Here is an 18115-nt window from a genome sequence, read left to right on the forward strand (position 1 = left end):
GGGTCGTGTTTGTGTCATTCAATAGATTTTTGAAACATATTGAACACATATTTTTCAGTTTTTTCGATCTGATTTTCATTTCGCGAAATATCACGGGGTTACCATTTAAAATTTTAAAGTTACCCCTACCCCCCTCCGTGGGGGTCGTGTTTGGCATCATTCGATAGATTTTTGAAAAATATTGAACACGTATTTTTCAATTTTTCGATTTGATGTCCATTTCGCGAAATATTCGCTTTTTTTGTGAAACATTCTGATTCACCTTTCCTTAAGCTCCGCTGAAATCGTCAGATTTTTAAATATATAATACACTGCTCTTCATGTACTTAACTTATCCTGTTACCCCAGGCTGTGTGTGAAAAAACGTGATATAATTCAGGAATTTTTGAAACCTATCAGGTGTTGTAAAGGACGATGCCAGGAATAACTTCTACTAAAATGTGACCAAAAATATTGTGAGCTTTTTTTATTGCGATTTTCATTTGTTAAATTTGCAATTTTTAAAGATTTTTAATTTTGCAGCTTAGGATATTGATTCTAGAGAAAAACTTTTTACTAGAAAGTTGTAGTAAATTAAAAAACCTACAATTTGAGCTATGGCTAGTTTAAATTCGTTTATTGGTTATTGCAAAACAGCCTGCGAAAGGTCCAAAATGGCCGTTTTTTAAAATTGCGTTATTTATTGTACCGGGTGTCCCAATAAGAATGGCTCTCGGCCATATCTCAGGAACCGTTTATAGTAGAGCTTTGAAATAAAAAATTTTATAACAAAAGTTGTCTCAGGAAAAGCCTGGAAATTATTTTCATAATTGTGGGACCACCGCTAGAGGGCGTAATTGAATATCAAAAATTAAAAAATCTAAATTTTACAAAATTTTCCTAATGAAGGGGCACTGGAAATCCGATCGTCGTATTCTTCATAAAATTCTACGCATATTTGATTTGACAAGTTTAGGTCTACCTTTGGAAATAAGAGGTGGGGGTGAGTGGGAACCTTGTTATGAAAAACTGGCTGTTAGTCCGGTTCTGCTTAATCAAATTTTGCAAACTTGGTCTTGTTGAAGACAGATCTTTTTCGTCAATGTAAAAGTTATGATTTCGAACCAACTTACTGAGTAATATGCCAGCTAGAAGGCGTTATTTAATTTTTTTCAGAAATCTAGTGTTCCTTGGAAAATATTAAATACAAACATGCATTTTTAATACCATATTACAAAATTAGACAAAACTAGCAACAGAATAGCGAAAACCGCATGTTAATACCTTTTTTCTATCTCGAGATATCTTACAAAACGTGTAAATTTAAAAACATAACTGTTACTGTCACCGGTAAACGAAATTCATTAAAAGTAGTGTGCTATGGAAACAACAAAGAAACATTTTCCAGCTGTCAACGTATATTAGGTCTTTTCAACGCTTCTCATTTGTTTCGAGCCTCGTTCATATCTCGTATATTAATATTATACACGGATTATACGGCATATGACAGAGGCTCGAAACAAATGAGAAGCGTTGAAAAGCCCTATTACAAAGAAATAAAAACAACTATTTAGTGATGACATAAACGTTCAAATTTTTGCCCATCATTTTCGTTGCAAACATTTACTCTTTCAAGAGTAGATTGAACAGCAGTCTCAATTTCTGCTCTCGATATGCTTTGAATGGCGTTTAGTATTCTCTGGATAATGTATTCTAGAGTGGTGTATGATGGGCAACAATTTGAATATTTAGGTCGTCACTAAGTAGTTCTTTTTGTTCTGTGTTATATTTAATTTTAATAGTATTGTTTCTCTTTATATTGTTGTTTTAATTAATTAAATTTTTATACGTTGACATATGGAAAATGTTATTTTGTGTTTTTCCACAGCACACTACTTTTCATTAACTTAGTTTACCGGTGATAGTTAGTTATGTATACAATTTACACGTTTCTCGAGATATCTTGAGATAGAAAAAAGGTATCGACATGCGGTTTTCGCTATTCTATTGCTAATTTAATCTAATTTTATAAAGTATGATTAAAAATGCATACTTGTATTTAATATTTTCCAAAGAAAACTAGATTTCTGAAAAAAATTAAATAACGCCTCCCAGCTGGCTTATTACTTATTAGGATGGTTCAAAATTATCACGCTTACATTGAAGAAAAAGATCTGTGTTCAACAAGACCCAGTTTTCAAAATTTTATTTAGCAGAACCGGACTTACAGCCATTTTTTCATAACAAGGTTCCCACTCACCCCCACCTCTTATTTGCAAAGGTAGAGTTAAACTTGTTAAATCAAATATGCGCAGAATTTGATGAAGAATACAATAATCGGATTTCCAGTGCCCCTTCATTAGGAACATTTTGTAAAATTTAGATTTTTTTATTTTTGATATTCAATTACGCCCTCTAACGGTGGACCCACAATTATGAAAATAATTTCCAGGCTTTTCCTGAGGCAACTTTTGTTATAAAATTTTTTATTTCAAAGCTCTACTATAAACGGTCCCTGAGATATGGCCGAGAGCCATTCTTATTGGGACACCCGGTACAAATAATTTTTTTTTATTTTTTAAAGCTTTAAAATGAAGATCTTTCAATTCCAAACATAAAAAAATTGTAAGGCCGGATTAACGAATTTGTTGCTTAGATATTATAAATTGTTTATCCCAAGGGGTCAAATGTCGAAGGCTATAACTTTTTGAAAAAAAAATCGTATAGAGTTGGTGAAACATTCAATCTCCTTCTAAAGAGTTATATTTTCATATTCTGATGTAAATAAATGCGTAAAACATTTTTAAACCTCTAATTTTTGGGTTTGAAAATAAGGGGGCAAATTTCGTTATAAACATTTAGAGCTGAAGCGGCCCTGTACATCCTATGAGTTTTCAACTTACAGATTATTGTTGCTGAAGACGAAACGAAGATTTATAAAAAAATAAAAAATTTCTACGACCAACTGAAGCCGAGCTAAATGTTGGGTTTGAAAATAAGGGGGCATATTTCGTTTATAAACATTTAGAGCTGAAGCGGCCCTGTACATCCTATGAGTTTCTAACTTACAGATTATTATTGCTGAAGACGAAACGAAGATTTATGAAAAAATAAAAAAAATTTACAACCAACTGAAGCCGAGATAATTGTTTCTTTTTTCTTAAATCGTAATGCCTTTATTTATAACAATTAAGAAATTATTTTACAGTCATTGACTAAAGAAAGACTTATATTGTCTTAAAATAAAAATTATTATAAAATATAGTTACGTTTAATTATTAAAAATTATTTTTAAAATCGGTGCTTTTGCGAGCGGCCGAAACTTGTATTAAATTTTGACCGAAAACAATTTAATAATATTACCATTATAATATACAGTCTATTTACCACTTTATTTGTTTTTCTTGATAAACTTTTATATGTGAAATCTCATTTCTGAAGAAATAATATTACAAAAATGATACATATTATTATATATGAAATATATAACTATATAGCGATACGCTTTAATTTCTATTTTTGCTAATTGTAATTTTAATATTTTTTCTCAAAAACAAAACAACGTTAGTCATTCAAACTGCATATTCAAATACGAAGGTTATGGCCTTACCCTGTGACATCTGTTCGTCTATGCGGCAAAAAACTGCACCCTCATTAATTAAGTATTTTATCAGACAGTTAATGTGTCAACAGCTAGCTATGCATTCGAAATTATTTTTCTTAAAACCGTAAAAGTAGACGCCAGACTTGATAGTGATTTATGTGATCATCTGGTCAGGGGAAAAGGAATACAAACATTATCTTCGTTTGTGGTTGCTTTCTTTAGTCACTACGCAGCATGCGAACCATTCACACATACCGACGCGACCCTCTCCGAGAGACCTAAACGAACACATTTTCGTTGCAAAAATAAAATTACCGTTTGTTTTATTATATCCACTTTTAATTAAATTCCGCAACTCACCCATCGGAATATTGGTGACCCTCGCGAGTATTTTAAACCGCCGCGAAAATTTAAAAAAAAAAGTTAGTTTTTTTAATATACTTTTGCCGGTTAATAAATACAGTGAACATCGAAAATGACGACCAGTGCCAACAATAGTGTTTCAGATCGGATTGCAGTGGCCATCGGGAAATTGACAGCCGAATTAGCTGACATGAAAATCCAGCTAGCTAGCTTGTCGCGCGCTCGAGCACAAGCTAACACATACCGTCGAAACCGCAGCAACTCAAGACAAAGACCACATCCTAGAGACAGTAGCTACAGTAGTGAACATAATAGTGACATTTGTTGGTACCACTACCGTTTTGGTGATCAAGCTCAAAAGTGCTCTCCTCCGTGCAAGCTCCAGGGAAACGTCGCGGGCAGTCGGTAGATGCGGCATCCGATCGAAGCCCAAAGTCTCGCCGCCTTTACGTAACAGACTATGATACAAAAAAACAGTTTTTAGTCGACACCGGTGCCGATCTGTGCGTTTTCCCGCGGAAATATGTACGGGGTGCACGCGAAAAGACTTCATACGAACTATACGCGGCCAATGACACTAAAATCGCGACATACGGCTATGTGAACTTGACATTAAACATCGGACTACGGCGTGATTTTACGTGGCGATTCGTAGTGGCGGACATTTCAAAGCCCATTATCGGAGCCGATTTTCTTTCCCATTTCGCGCTCCTAGTGGACATTGCTAACCAGTGCTTAGTAGACAGTACGACAACCCTTCGAACAAAGGGACTCGTTAAAGAGTGTTTCGACGGCAGCATAAAGACTATCGCGGAAGCGTCGCGTTACCACGAACTGCTGCTACGATTTCCGGAAATCACGCGACCCGCCGGTATCGTGAAAGACATTCAACATCAAACGAAGCACCACATCGATACAACACCAGGTCCACCCGTTTTTTCGAAGCCTCGACGATTAGCACCTGACAAACTGCAATGGGCTAAAAAAGAGTTCGAAAATCTTCTACGACTAGGCATCATAAGACCATCGAAAAGTAACTGGTCTACTCCACTGCACATGGTCCCAAAGAAAGGTGAGGAATGGAGACCCTGCGGAGATTATCGACGTCTAAACCAAAAAACAGTTCCAGATCGATATCCAATTCCGCACATCGAAGATTTCGGTCAGGCGCTAGCTGGTAAGACAATTTTCTCTACAATAGATTTAGTGAGAGCATACAACCAGATACCAGTAGCCACCGATGACATACCAAAAACCGCCGTTACCACACCATTTGGGCTATACGAATACTTATATATGCCTTTTGGTTTACGAAACGCAGGACAGACATTCCAGCGTTTCATAGACGAGATTTTACGTGGTCTAGACTTCGCCTACGCCTACATCGATGACATTCTCATTGCATCAGAATCCGAAGAGCAGCATATGTCGCATTTAGAAGAGATTTTCAAAAGTCTCAAGCAGTTTGGCGTTGTGATAAATCCAGCGAAGTGTCAATTCGGCAAAAACGAGATTACCTTTTTGGGATACACAGTATCAGACGGAGGACTCACACCTCCACAAGAAAAAGTAGCAGCTGTACAGAATTTCACTCAGCCAAAAACAGTGAAAGACCTACGCAGATTTCTAGGTATGTTAAACTTCTACCGAAGGTTCATACCCAATGCAGCTGAGCTACAAGCACCACTACATGATGCCCTAAAAGGTAATGTCAAAGGAAAAGCACCAATCGAATGGACACCACAGCGAATCCAAGCCTTTGACGACTGCAAAAACAGTTTAGCTAACGCTGCTTTACTGAGCCACCCTGTAAACGATGTTGATATCTCCATCACTTGTGACGCTTCTGATTTTTGTGCGGGAGCTGTACTACAACAAAAAACGAATACAGGTATGAAACCTTTAGCTTTCTTTTCTAAGAAATTCTCACCTAGCGAAAAGAAATATAGTGCATACGACAGAGAACTATTAGCTATATATCTAGCCATAAAACACTTCAGACATATGATCGAAGGCAAGGACATAACGATATACACAGACCAGAAACCAATCACCTTCGCCTTTACTCAGAAGCTAGATAAATGTAGTCCTAGACAGTTTAGATATTTAGACTATATAGGACAGTTTTGCACTAACATTCAGCACATTTCTGGTTTAACAAATATTGTGGCAGACGCACTATCTCGAGTCGATAGCATCAAGAAAGATATCGACATCACTGACTTAGCTCTCGCACAAGAAACTGATCCAGAACTGCAAACTTTTTTAAGTGAGAAAACATCACTACAAATGAAGAAAATACGTTTTTCCGAGCAAAACGTGAGTTTGTACTGCGACATATCAACATCTACAGCCAGACCATTTATACCGAAACCACTTCGAATGGCAATTTTTCGCACCATGCATAACCTGGCACATCCCGGAATCAACAGTTCTGTGAAGATGATCACACAGCGATATGTTTGGCCATCCATTAAATCAGATGTGAGGAAATGGACTCGAGCGTGTCTACAGTGCCAAAAAGCGAAAATATCGCGCCACATTGTTTCACCTAGTGGAAGTTATTTACCACCTTCCAGCCAATTCGAACATGTCCACATAGACATTATAGTGATGCCGATTTCAGAAGGAAACAGATACTGTTTAACATGTGTCGATCGTTTCACACGTTGGCCAGAAGCTTTCCCGATGCCTAATCAAGAAGCAGACACAGTAGCCAGAACATTTTTTTCTGGTTGGATAGCTCGTTTCGGCACTCCCAAGCGCATCACAACAGATCAAGGCCGACAATTCGAATCGCATCTTTTCAAGTCATTATGCAAATTAACTGGAACTTCCCATTTAAGGACAACCGCCTATCATCCGCAAGCAAATGGTATGGTAGAAAGGTTTCATCGACAGTTAAAAGCAGCAATTCGATGTCATGAAAACATCCGATGGACCGAAAGCGTACCTTCAGTGTTACTGGGCATACGAGCAGCGTGGAGAGAAGATTTAGGTACTTCCGCCGCCGAACTCGTGTACGGAGAACCATTGTGTTTGCCAGGTGAACTATTGTTTTCGTCACAAAGAAACACCGACGACAATGCTCACATTTATTTAAAAACACTTCGAAACCATTTCGAAAACCTCCGTCCTACGCAACCGTCGCATCATGGATCCAAAAGTACCTTCATTTTCAAAGACATGAAAACCACCTCTCACGTTTTCATCCGCCGTGATACAATCAAAAGCAGCTTAGAAAACCCATATCACGGTCCTTTTCCAGTTGTTAAGCGAGGTGACAAGACTTTTGTCGTCCGAGTAAACGGGAAGGAATCAACAATTTCCATAGACAGATTGAAACCTGCTTACGAACTTCACGACTCTACCCATCACGAAACAAAAGAAATGACCAGCAAAACAAACAACAATAGACCGAAAAGGAAAGCAAGATTTACTGGAAGTTACAAAGAAAATGTTAGTTCAAAGTGAATCAAGTATTTTTTTTTCTTTCTCCTTGTATAAACTTTGCATTATTTTTTTTTCCTATTTTCAATTTTCATTATATGTAATTTGTATATATTATATATTATCTATCGTTTTAGTCTCTCAGAAGGGGGTGTATAGCGATACGCTTTAATTACTATTTTTGCTAATTGTAATTTTAATATTTTTTCTCAAAAACAAAACAACGTTAGTCATTCAAACTGCATATTCAAATACGAAGGTTATGGCCTTACCCTGTGACATCTGTTCGTCTATGCGGCAACAAACTGCACCCTCATTAATTAAGTATTTTATCAGACAGTTAATGTGTCAACAGCTAGCTATGCATTCGAAATTATTTTTCTTAAAACCGTAAAAGTAGACGCCAGACTTGATAGTGATTTATGTGATCATCTGGTCAGGGGAAAAGGAATACAAACATTATCTTCGTTTGTGGTTGCTTTCTTTAGTCACTACGCAGCATGCGAACCATTCACACATACCGACGCGACCCTCTCCGAGAGACCTAAACGAACACATTTTCGTTGCAAAAATAAAATTACCGTCTGTTTTATTATATCCATTTTTAATTAAATTCCGCAACTCACCCATCGGAATAACTATATTTTTAATTTTTTCATTGTTGTATAAATATAATAATAATAATGTTACTTCTTATTATACAATATAAAACTTTTTCTTCTTGTAGTGACTATCCATTTTGGATGTTGGCGACCATCATGGCAATTTGGCAAACCCCATTTGGAAACTGAGAACCAGGAAGGCGAAGGATTACCTTGCTAGAAAATTTACGTACGTCGTTCAACACAACAACTACAAATCTTTTTAGAGCAGCAGTACCGATTTAGTGTGCAAGTACAGATTGCCATGATGGTCGCCAACATCCAAAACGGATATTCACTACAAGAAGAAAAAGTTTTATATTGTATAATAAGAAGTAACATTATTATTATATTTATATAACAATGAAAAAATTAAAAATATAGTTATATATTTCATAAAATGTATATGTATCATTTTTGTAATATTATTTCTTCAGAAATGAGATTCACATATAAAAGTTTATCAAGAAAAACAAATACAGTGGTAAATAGACTGTATATTATAATGGTAATATTATTAAATTGTTTTCGGTCAAAATTTAATACAAGTTACGTAAAAAATTTCCGTGCGCGCGGATTTGAAGCGAGCCGGGCGATTTGCAAAATTCGGCCGCTCGCAAAAGCACCGATTTTAAAAATAATTTTTAATAATTAAATGTAACTATATTTTATAATAATTTTTATTTTAAGATGATATCTTTCTTTAGTCAATGACTGTAAAATAATTTCTTAATTGTTATAAATAAAGGCATTACGATTTAAGAAAAAAGAAACAATTATTTCGTCTTCAGCAACAATAATCTGTAAGTTAGAAACTCATAGGATACAGGGCCGCTTCAGCGCTAAATGTGGATAACGAAATTTGCCCCCTTATTTTCAAACCCAACATTTAGCTCGGCTTCAGTTGGTCGTAGAAATTTTTATTTTTGTATAAATCTTAATTTCATCTTCAGCAACAATAATCTGTAAGTTAAAAAATCATAGGATGAACAGGGCCGCTTCAGCTCTAAATGTTTATAACGAAATTTATCCCCTTATTTTCAAACCCAAAATTAGAGGTTTAAAAATGTTTTACGCATTTATTTACATCAGAATATGAAAATATAACTCTTTAGAAGGAGATTGGATGTTTCACCAACTCTCTACTCTACTTTTTTTCAAAAAGTTATAGCCTTCGACATTTGACCTCTTGGGATAAACAATTTATAATATCTAAGCAACAAATTCGTTAATCCGGCCTTACAATTTTTTTATGTTTGGAATTGAAAGATCTTCATTTTAAAGCTTTAAAAAATAAAAAAAAATATTTGTACAATAAATAACGCAATTGTAAAAAACGGCCATTTTGGACCTTTCGTAGGCTGTTTTTCAATAACCAATAAACGAAATTAAACTTACCATAGATCAAATTGTAGGTTTTTTAATTTACTACAACTTTCTATTAAAAAGTTTTTCTCTAGAATCAATATCCTAAGCTGCAAAATTAAAAATCTTTAAAAATTGCAAATTTAACAAATGAAAATCGCAATAAAAAAAAGCTCACAATATTTTTGGTCACATTTTAGTAGAAGTTATTCCTGGCATCGTCCTTTACAACACCTGATAGGTTTCAAAAATTCCTGAATTATATCCTGAAATCGACGTATTTTTCACCCACAGCCAGTATGTCTTAATCTGATGTTTTCGAGTTTTTCTAAGTGTGCAGAACGCTTCACAAGTTGTTAAATGGACCTGGTGAATATCTCTTGTCCTTCACACAAGACGGGAACCAGCTTCTGTAGTGGTTGATAAAGTAGACTCTGATAATCTTTGTCGAGTCGAAGCAAGGTGTAAATCGATTTTGAATTGAGTAATAAAACGTGTGGAGTAATTATTTTATTTTGCAACACAAACACTATTTACAAATCACTGTACAATAATAACTATTACTGGGTTTAATACAAGACATACACACATTTGCTATGTAGAATTGTGAGTAAAGTGAACCGCGATTATGAGAGTCAAGCTTGTGAGTAATAGAGAGAGAGAGATAAATAATTCGCGTGAAAAACCGTGTAGTAATAAAGCGTATGTGTGATAATAAGAGAGAGATGAATAATTTGCGTGAATAACCGTGTAGTAATAATGAGAAATGTGAGCCGTGAATTAAGAATGTATAGTCATTCGAGAGGCTACATTCTGAGTTGTGCTAAAACGCGAACGACTAGCTCTGAGGCTGGCTAATAACTAACTGAAAAACTGAACTGACTATGAGAGCATAAAAGTTCTTCTTTCTTTCGGCTTTTGCAACAAGAAGGTAGATCAATTTATCAAACTCCTATGCGTGTCAAAAAAAACAAAGAGCTTTTAGTAATTGTGGGAAACATAAAAATGCAACAACGGTACAACTTGAGTTTCCAATTCCAGCCACAGCGATCCACACATGGTGAAATTAGGATATAAAACTGTTTTTATGTCGGCTGAAACTGTGAGAAATATAATATATCTTAGAATCGATTATTTTTATAGCGCAACACTCCTTGAATAAAAGACTCCGAAAGGGCCAATGGAAATGCGGTATTTTCTCGTATTTTAGTTACTTGGAATCTACAAAAAGGGCAGATGTGTGTTCATTTTGAAAGGGTCAAAGATGCTATAAATTATAATTATCGATATGTTAGAAGGTTTCTAACATAACTCCCCCCCGCCCGAAGTGGGGAAAAATAAATGTTGTGTGTTAGAGCGAAGTGAGAAGTGAGAGAGTGCGTATTTCGTGTAATTTTGCTTGAGAGAAGGAGAAGAAGAAATTATTGGAAAATTTATCTTCAGTTGTTAATTAATTGCATGTGATATTCACAAATAAACTGTGAAAAATCAAGAGGTTTTTTCTGACCTACATAATGAATCAGCTGTGGATAGAAGCTAACATATGTGTCAAACAATAAGGGCATTGTGAGGGCGTTGCGTAGTGAGGCGCCGCGCCGGGTCAAAGTCGGGTATTTATTTTTCAAATTTATTGTCAACAAAACAGTATTGGGTGACAAATTACGTTGCATAGAGTGACTTGTGAGTTAATATTTTGAGGGTGAGAGAATCGTGAAATGTGGTCAAAGAAATGTTTTTCGAAAAGGAAGGATTAGTTTGTTAATGCCTTTTAAAAGATTTACGACGCTTTCTTGTGATAGGAAGTGATTCATCAATATGGAAATGCTCGTATGGTGTTTTATGGGTTAAATTGCTTTCGTTAAAATTCAAATTTGTAGAGCGAGAAAATAAAGAGATATTTTGTTAAAAATTTATATACATTTTCAATTTCGTTTGTATTTTGTTCTTTAGAATGGGCGGTGTTTGAAATATTATCAGCGATTACCCATCAAAATATTGTATTGTGTGTAAATTGTGTCATAATCTTATCAGACCGGGTTGAAGGATATCGTAATGAACGTCTGCTTCTATTAAGATTTCAATGTTTGATTTCATATAAAAATATTTGTCAGCCAGAGTGAGATCCTTTGGAATTTTAAGAATATCGGGGTTGACATCGAATTGTGGTATTTGACAGGAGATCTTTGGAAATACTACACAATTTAAGTTGAGGTAACGTTCGAAACCAGGAGTGTAAAGCATGATCCTGGCCATTGATTTCGAAGTGGGAGGACTTTGGGAAATACCACAAACTTGTAATTCACTGCGAGACATTTGGGGATTATTTATTAGCGAAATCTTTTGTTATAAATGAATTTTGATTTCCAGGGTCAAGTATTGCCTTAGCAAATATGGTATTTCCAGATTTATCAATTAAAATGACTTGAACGATGGCTAAGAGAGTCGAAGAGTGTGCAAAAGATTTATTTGTAGCACTTAAAGCTACGTTAGAGTTACTTTCATTTTCCAGAGGGTCATTGGAAGAAGATGGTTGGGTATTATTTTCCTGGACTGAGTTAGTGGAATTTGTAGTGCGGCATAAGAGAACGCGAAAATCAGCAACTTGTGCTTGCGAATTTGCATCATTATGTGGACGAGAAGAATTATAATGTTTATTTCTATTATTATTCTGTTGAGATGATTGCCCATTATGTGCATAGGGTACAAATCTAGCAGAATTTACATTTGTACTTGCATGGCGATTATCTTTGGGGTGAGAAGCGTGAGAAGAGCGAGTATGTTTAGTATTTTCTACATACTAGTTGTGATGCAGAAGAGTGTGATGAGATGTCGAGCAAATAAAACAACCGCGTTGTGTACCGAGACAATTAGAGCACATGTGTCGTGATTTTAGAAAATTATATTTTTCTGAGTAGGGGGAAAATTATATTTTCCCAGTCGTCGCAGAAATCTTCGAAGACTCGTGTGTAGTGAATTTCGCACCGCTTCAATATTCTGCGGTGTGCGAGCAGTTCTGACACTGCCACCGCTTTCTTGTTATGTTGAAGCTCTACTTTCAAAGTTCCTAACCCAAATCTTAATAGTCATGTTAGACGGAACTGCAGCGCGGGACGGCAAATGGTAGTGTAAACAAAACGCTCGTTGTACACGCAGAAAACTTGCACCATTTTTGAAATAAGCTTTCACGGCAAATGCGCGTTGTTCACCCGACCACCTCTCCATAATAACTAAACTTCCCACTCTCTAGATTCACAAAGTTTACGTCGCAAGCTAGCGACTCCTCTATTTTATCATCAGAAGCCTTGTCAAATCGTACAGTTTCACTGAATCCGCTTGTATTTCTTTTAAAATGTTTCATTTAAGTATTTTTATAATAAAAGTTGCTTACCCTTTTTAAATCTAGCAGTATATTTTAACTACCATGTTATCATTTGCAGGTTTGCCAGTAGTCTAGAACAAGCCGATAGACGACAACCTGCCGTCTCTAGGATGAAACAATTAGTAAATAATAATACAAATCCGTTAGGCTCACAAACAGAGCAAAATAATGTAACTCATCCGAACGCAGTTGTAATTCAGCAAGGGAACAAAGTAAGAACATCATTAAGGCAGCACGAACGATCGCAAGATGAACTGTTCCAACTCTAGCGCATGTTCCTATAATATGTTTCTGGTATGAGAATTCAGAGATTTATTTGGTACCACTTTATAAATGCAGTATTTTGAGTGACTATTTACGGTTTTTAACTGTATATTTACAATAAGCAGTATACAAAAACAAAGTAATTTTCATTTGTGCGAGGGCCATTCGTAAAAAATAAGGTTCCAATAAATTTTAAAAGTAGACAGCTTTATTTTTGTTCTTAGTGTTATACTTGGTTATACCACAGCATAATAAATCCAACAGCTAGGACACTCTCCGATGCCGCCTTTGAAGGTGAAAAGTACAGAGCCGCCATATTGCGACGCATTAACTCTCAGCCCGTGTTGGCCCCAGCGCGAAACACAGGAACGGCTTTATTATTTTCACAAATTCAAAACAAGACAATTTTTTTAAATATTAATATTTTTACATATTTGAAACCATTTATGATATTGACATTTTATTATTATTCCTTATTTGTATTATTATTACAATACGTTTATTATTGAGCAATACAAATTTAAAAGGGAACATTTTAAATTTTATATTTTAAACATATAGGTAATTATCGTCTATCCGTGCAACGAAATAAAGATGGAAACTAAAAGCAAACAAGAATCAGCAATGTTTGAACAATTGTTTCAAATAATGATGAAATCACAACAAGAAGAGAATAAATTATGAACAGAAAGACAAGAAAAGGCTTTATAGAGAAAAGCAAGTCAAATACAAGCAATGAAAGAAGAAAATACACGACAAATAGAAGATAATAGGCTATTATCAGAAAAACGAGAAAACGATTTAAAGAATTTAAAAGAAAAACAACAAAATGAACAGATGGTAAAACAAAATGAGATAATAGAATGAAACGATAAGAAGAAAATTTCTTGAAACTTCAAAACCGAATGGAAAAATATGAAGATGTGAAGGTTTATTTAGAGAAAATGCAGGAGAGGTAAACCAGATTGCTGAGGAGGTACAGACTATTTAAGAGGTGGAAGAAAAATCCGAGAACACGTTAAAATTCGGTAATGAAAAAGTGGAAGAAAACTGTCAAAATGGAGGAGACCGTCGGGAAGTAATTGTATACAGCTCTAATGAGAGCAGAATAAAATTTGGCGGGGATATTAGAAAACGATATCGGTACCTTTCACTAAAATTTTAAAAAAACAAATTACAACATATATGTTATTTTGAAAGTACTCAAAACTGTACTAGAACAAGCAATAAATAATTCACATGAACAGTATTAAACATTTATTTTTTACATTTTAATAAAAGCAATTGTGAAATTCTATTTTTTTTTTGCTTATTTAAAAAGCATATACAGTGGAACCTCGTTAACTCGGATTAATCGGGACCGCGGCTGATCCTGGTTATCGAAAATCCGGGTTAGCCGGAGAAAATGGTAAAAATTAATAAAATACGGTATACTTGACAAAGATATAAATAAAATACAGATAGCTGGCGTATTCCATGACTTTTTTTCCATCTATCCAGCCAACTTTGACTCGCAGTGAAGTTTGGTTCACAATCAGGCCACGTTTTATTCAGCTTGAGTGCTGAGTCTTGAATAATTGGTCCAGCCAATGGTAAACCACATTCGCGTTCCGCACAAAACCACACATATAAAGCGTCGTCGAGAGTCTTCTTTTTAGCTTTATTATTTTTGCACCAATTGTCCAAATTGTCTATTGTTATCATTTTAAAACAAAATTCTTAGATTTTAGTTCTATTTTTTTCCAATCCGATACTGTAGATGTACCAACACCATATGATGCTGCAATGGTGTTTAAAGATTCGCCTTTATCAATTCTACCTAATGCTTCTAGTTTCTTTTCCATTGTCACTACAACATTTTTACGTTTTGTTGCCATTACGTAGACAAAAAATACGCAAACACAAAATCTGAATACATATATTTACGAACTTTTACAGAACTGAAGCGAACAATACGACTGTACTATACTAGTACACACAATACGGTCTCAATCAATCGCAACGGTGTTATGTTATTTAATAACAGTGAAGACTAAAACCATTGTAAAAAATAATTTTTAATAGTCTTTTAGTCTTTTTAAACAGTGCTAAGACAGTTTGAAATAAATAAAGGAATACTACAGGTGTCTGTTGTTTCCTATAACACGACAATGAACGTTGTGTGCCATGAGTCATTTTTACTATCGTATATGTAGTTCAAATTACACAAATACCCATTATCTCTCAAATATTATAGTACATACATTTTTATTGTTGAAATGTTTGTCTGATAAAAATCGGTCCGGGTTATCCGGACTTCCGGGTTATCGGGGGCCGACTTATCGGGGTTCCACTGTACTTAACATTGGAAAGTTTATCGACCTATATAAATAATTAAAAATAAAAACATTTGCATAACCTTAAGATATTTTATTTTCTTCATCCGCTATCATATTAAGTCAGTCATTCAGTCATATTACTTTTTGCCATAATTTTTCAATATTGTATTTCTAGTAATAACTTTATTTTACTAGAAATGAGTATTCACTGTAATTCTTTAACTTGAAATTTGTTTTAAATGTATACCTATTTTAACTTTTTATATCTGAATATACAAATACTAATTGTTTCTTTTCTCACCTTTCTGGATTCTTCGGAAAAATAAAAAACTTTCACAGCTTAAGACGGCACATCTGTGTCCACCACTTCTTCTTACACTTGTATCCATTGTAGGTTCTTGAAAATAGTAGCTTAATAGAATCTAAAAGACCGTGCAATATACAAGTACACAAAATACAAAATAATTATCTTACTAACGACAAAATAATAAACTAAAAAATTCAAAATAAAACTCGAAGATGTAATGTTATTAAACAGAATCCAACCTAAAAAAACATGCAATATACAAGTACAGAAAATACAAATAAAAAGACAAAATAATAAAAGAAAACTCGAAGATTCAATGTTATTACATATGCTTTTCAACCAAACATCAAGTGACAGGACAAGTGATGTGTTCGTATTAATACCTGACAATATAACCGACCATCTGCGGAGTAATAATGCGCGAACTTATCTCGCCTTCGAGAGTGTCACTGCTGTTAGATTTATTATGCTTTAGTTATACATCATTTTAAAATGTAAAACTGACGCTATTTTTCTACATAATCGCCGATTCCCTCCAAACACTTTTGCAGACGATGCTCCAACTTTTCTATCCCCATATTAGAGAATTCTACCGCCAATCCTTTGAGGAATCAAGTAACCTCTTTCTTGACCTCACCATCGCTACTGAAGCGTAAGCCACTTAAGTGTCCTTTTAATTTTGGGAATAAGTGATAATTACTTCGTGCAAGGTCCGGATTGTAAGGGGTGGGCCACAGCAGTCCAGCCAAAATCTCTCAGCATTTGTTAAGTTTAATGTGAGACATGAGGTCGAGCGTTGTCACGGAAAAGCCTCACACCACTGGACAATCGTCCTCGCCGCCGGTTGTGGATCGCACGACTCAGTCTTTTTAATGTCTCGCAGTGTCTGTCGCAGTTATAGTCGGTTCGCTAAACTCAGACATAACTGGCTACTGATTTTAGTAGGTAATTTTTTTGTTTTTTGCCAAAATTGGAAAAATTACTAACCATTTAGTAATTATTAAGAGGAAACAGTAGCGATCAACAGGTAGCGAAAACGCGTTCCAAGATTGTGGCTGTAATTTTGAATATTTTTTCGAGATATTTGGCACACGTATTCTTAATATAATAAAGAATGGCGGTACAGAGCCCAATTTCAAAAATATATTAATATGTGGAAATTACTCTCTAATTAAATACAATATTAAAATAACGAGCCTGTACCGCCATTAAGAAGAACAAAAAAATACACTTTCTTCAAATAAACTTTTTTATCCGATGCATAGATTTTGTGTCATTTTGGAACTACTAATGAAATAAAATATTTTAGTAGTTTCAAAATGACACAAAATCTAGGCATCGGATAAAAAAGTTTATTTGAAGAAAGTGTATTTTTTTGTTCTTTTTAATGGCGGTACAGGCTCGTTTTTTAATATTGTATTTAATTACAGAGTAATTTCCACATATTAATATATTTTTCAAATTGGGCTCTGTACCGCCATTCTTTATTGTATTACGAATACGTGTGCCAAATATCTCGAAAAATATTCAAAATTACAGCCACAATCTTGGAACGCGTTTTTGCTACCTGTTGATCGCTACTGTTTCCTCTTAACTATTTAGTAATTATTTTTTTTTTGCCAATTTTACTAAATTAGCCAGTTGTGTCTGAGTTTAGCGAACCGATTATAACTGTTGTTTTATGAGGCAAAAAGTCGGTTAACAGTAGGCCCTTCCTGTCCCAAAAGACGTTTGCCATGACTTTCCCAGCAGACTGTGTTTGTTTACACTTCTTTGGCTTCAGCGAAGTTGAGTGACGCCATTCACGTGATTGCTGCTTAGTTTCGGGGAAATACCCATGTTTCATCACCCGCAACAGTAGAATCAAAAAATTCTTCTTTGTTGTTTTCAACTTTTTGCAAAAACTGCTGGGCACATTCAACACGTTGCTCTTCGTGATTTTCTGTCGGCAATCGCGGTAACAACAGCACACACTTTGTAATAACCTGATTTTTCTGTTGACATGGGGAGTGCATATAGATTTTCACTTCGGAAAAAATCAAACAAGATAGAACTTTTTGTAATTTCATTAAGAAATGTTTAATAATCAACATATCAAATAGTTCTACTCGAGAAGTGGGTGCTTCATTTTTTATTAAACAAATGAACTACGAAATTAGATGTTGTTTTAAATAACTCCGAAAATATAAATTTTAGAAAGAAACTGACTCGATCATTGAAAAATTCAGAAAATTTTACAAAAAAAACCTTATATAAAGAATTTTCTAAAATTAAATCTGTATCTTCTATAATTTTTTATTTATAACGCAAAGTCACCCTTCTCACAAACATTGGCGCACTGTAAACTAGCGTACGGCGAAGTGCATGGTTGAGTTCTTTTAATGTAATTCTTTAACTAATGGATCAAATGAAATTTTACAAATTGAACATGAAAGAAGAATAATT

General features: G+C 34.7%; 1 protein-coding gene across 2 annotated transcripts in view; it reads left to right on the forward strand.

Annotated features, from left to right (window-relative positions):
* Window positions 1-18115, forward strand: part of LOC114335316 (lysM and putative peptidoglycan-binding domain-containing protein 2) — a 50913-nt gene that overhangs the window by 22425 nt on the left and 10373 nt on the right. Inside the window, exon 3 of one of the 2 annotated variants that reach the window (XM_028285539.2) lies at window positions 12840-13075. In XM_028285539.2, coding sequence (XP_028141340.1) covers window positions 12840-13050 — 211 coding nt within the window. In that variant the 3' untranslated portion in view covers window positions 13051-13075. Of the gene's footprint in view, window positions 1-12839; window positions 13249-18115 lie in introns of those variants that run through there. The other variant, XM_028285538.2, reaches the window with a different exon arrangement.

The sequence above is a fragment of the Diabrotica virgifera genome, chromosome 4 (genome assembly GCF_917563875.1).
Source record: "Diabrotica virgifera virgifera chromosome 4, PGI_DIABVI_V3a".
Classification (NCBI taxonomy): domain Eukaryota; kingdom Metazoa; phylum Arthropoda; class Insecta; order Coleoptera; family Chrysomelidae; genus Diabrotica; species Diabrotica virgifera.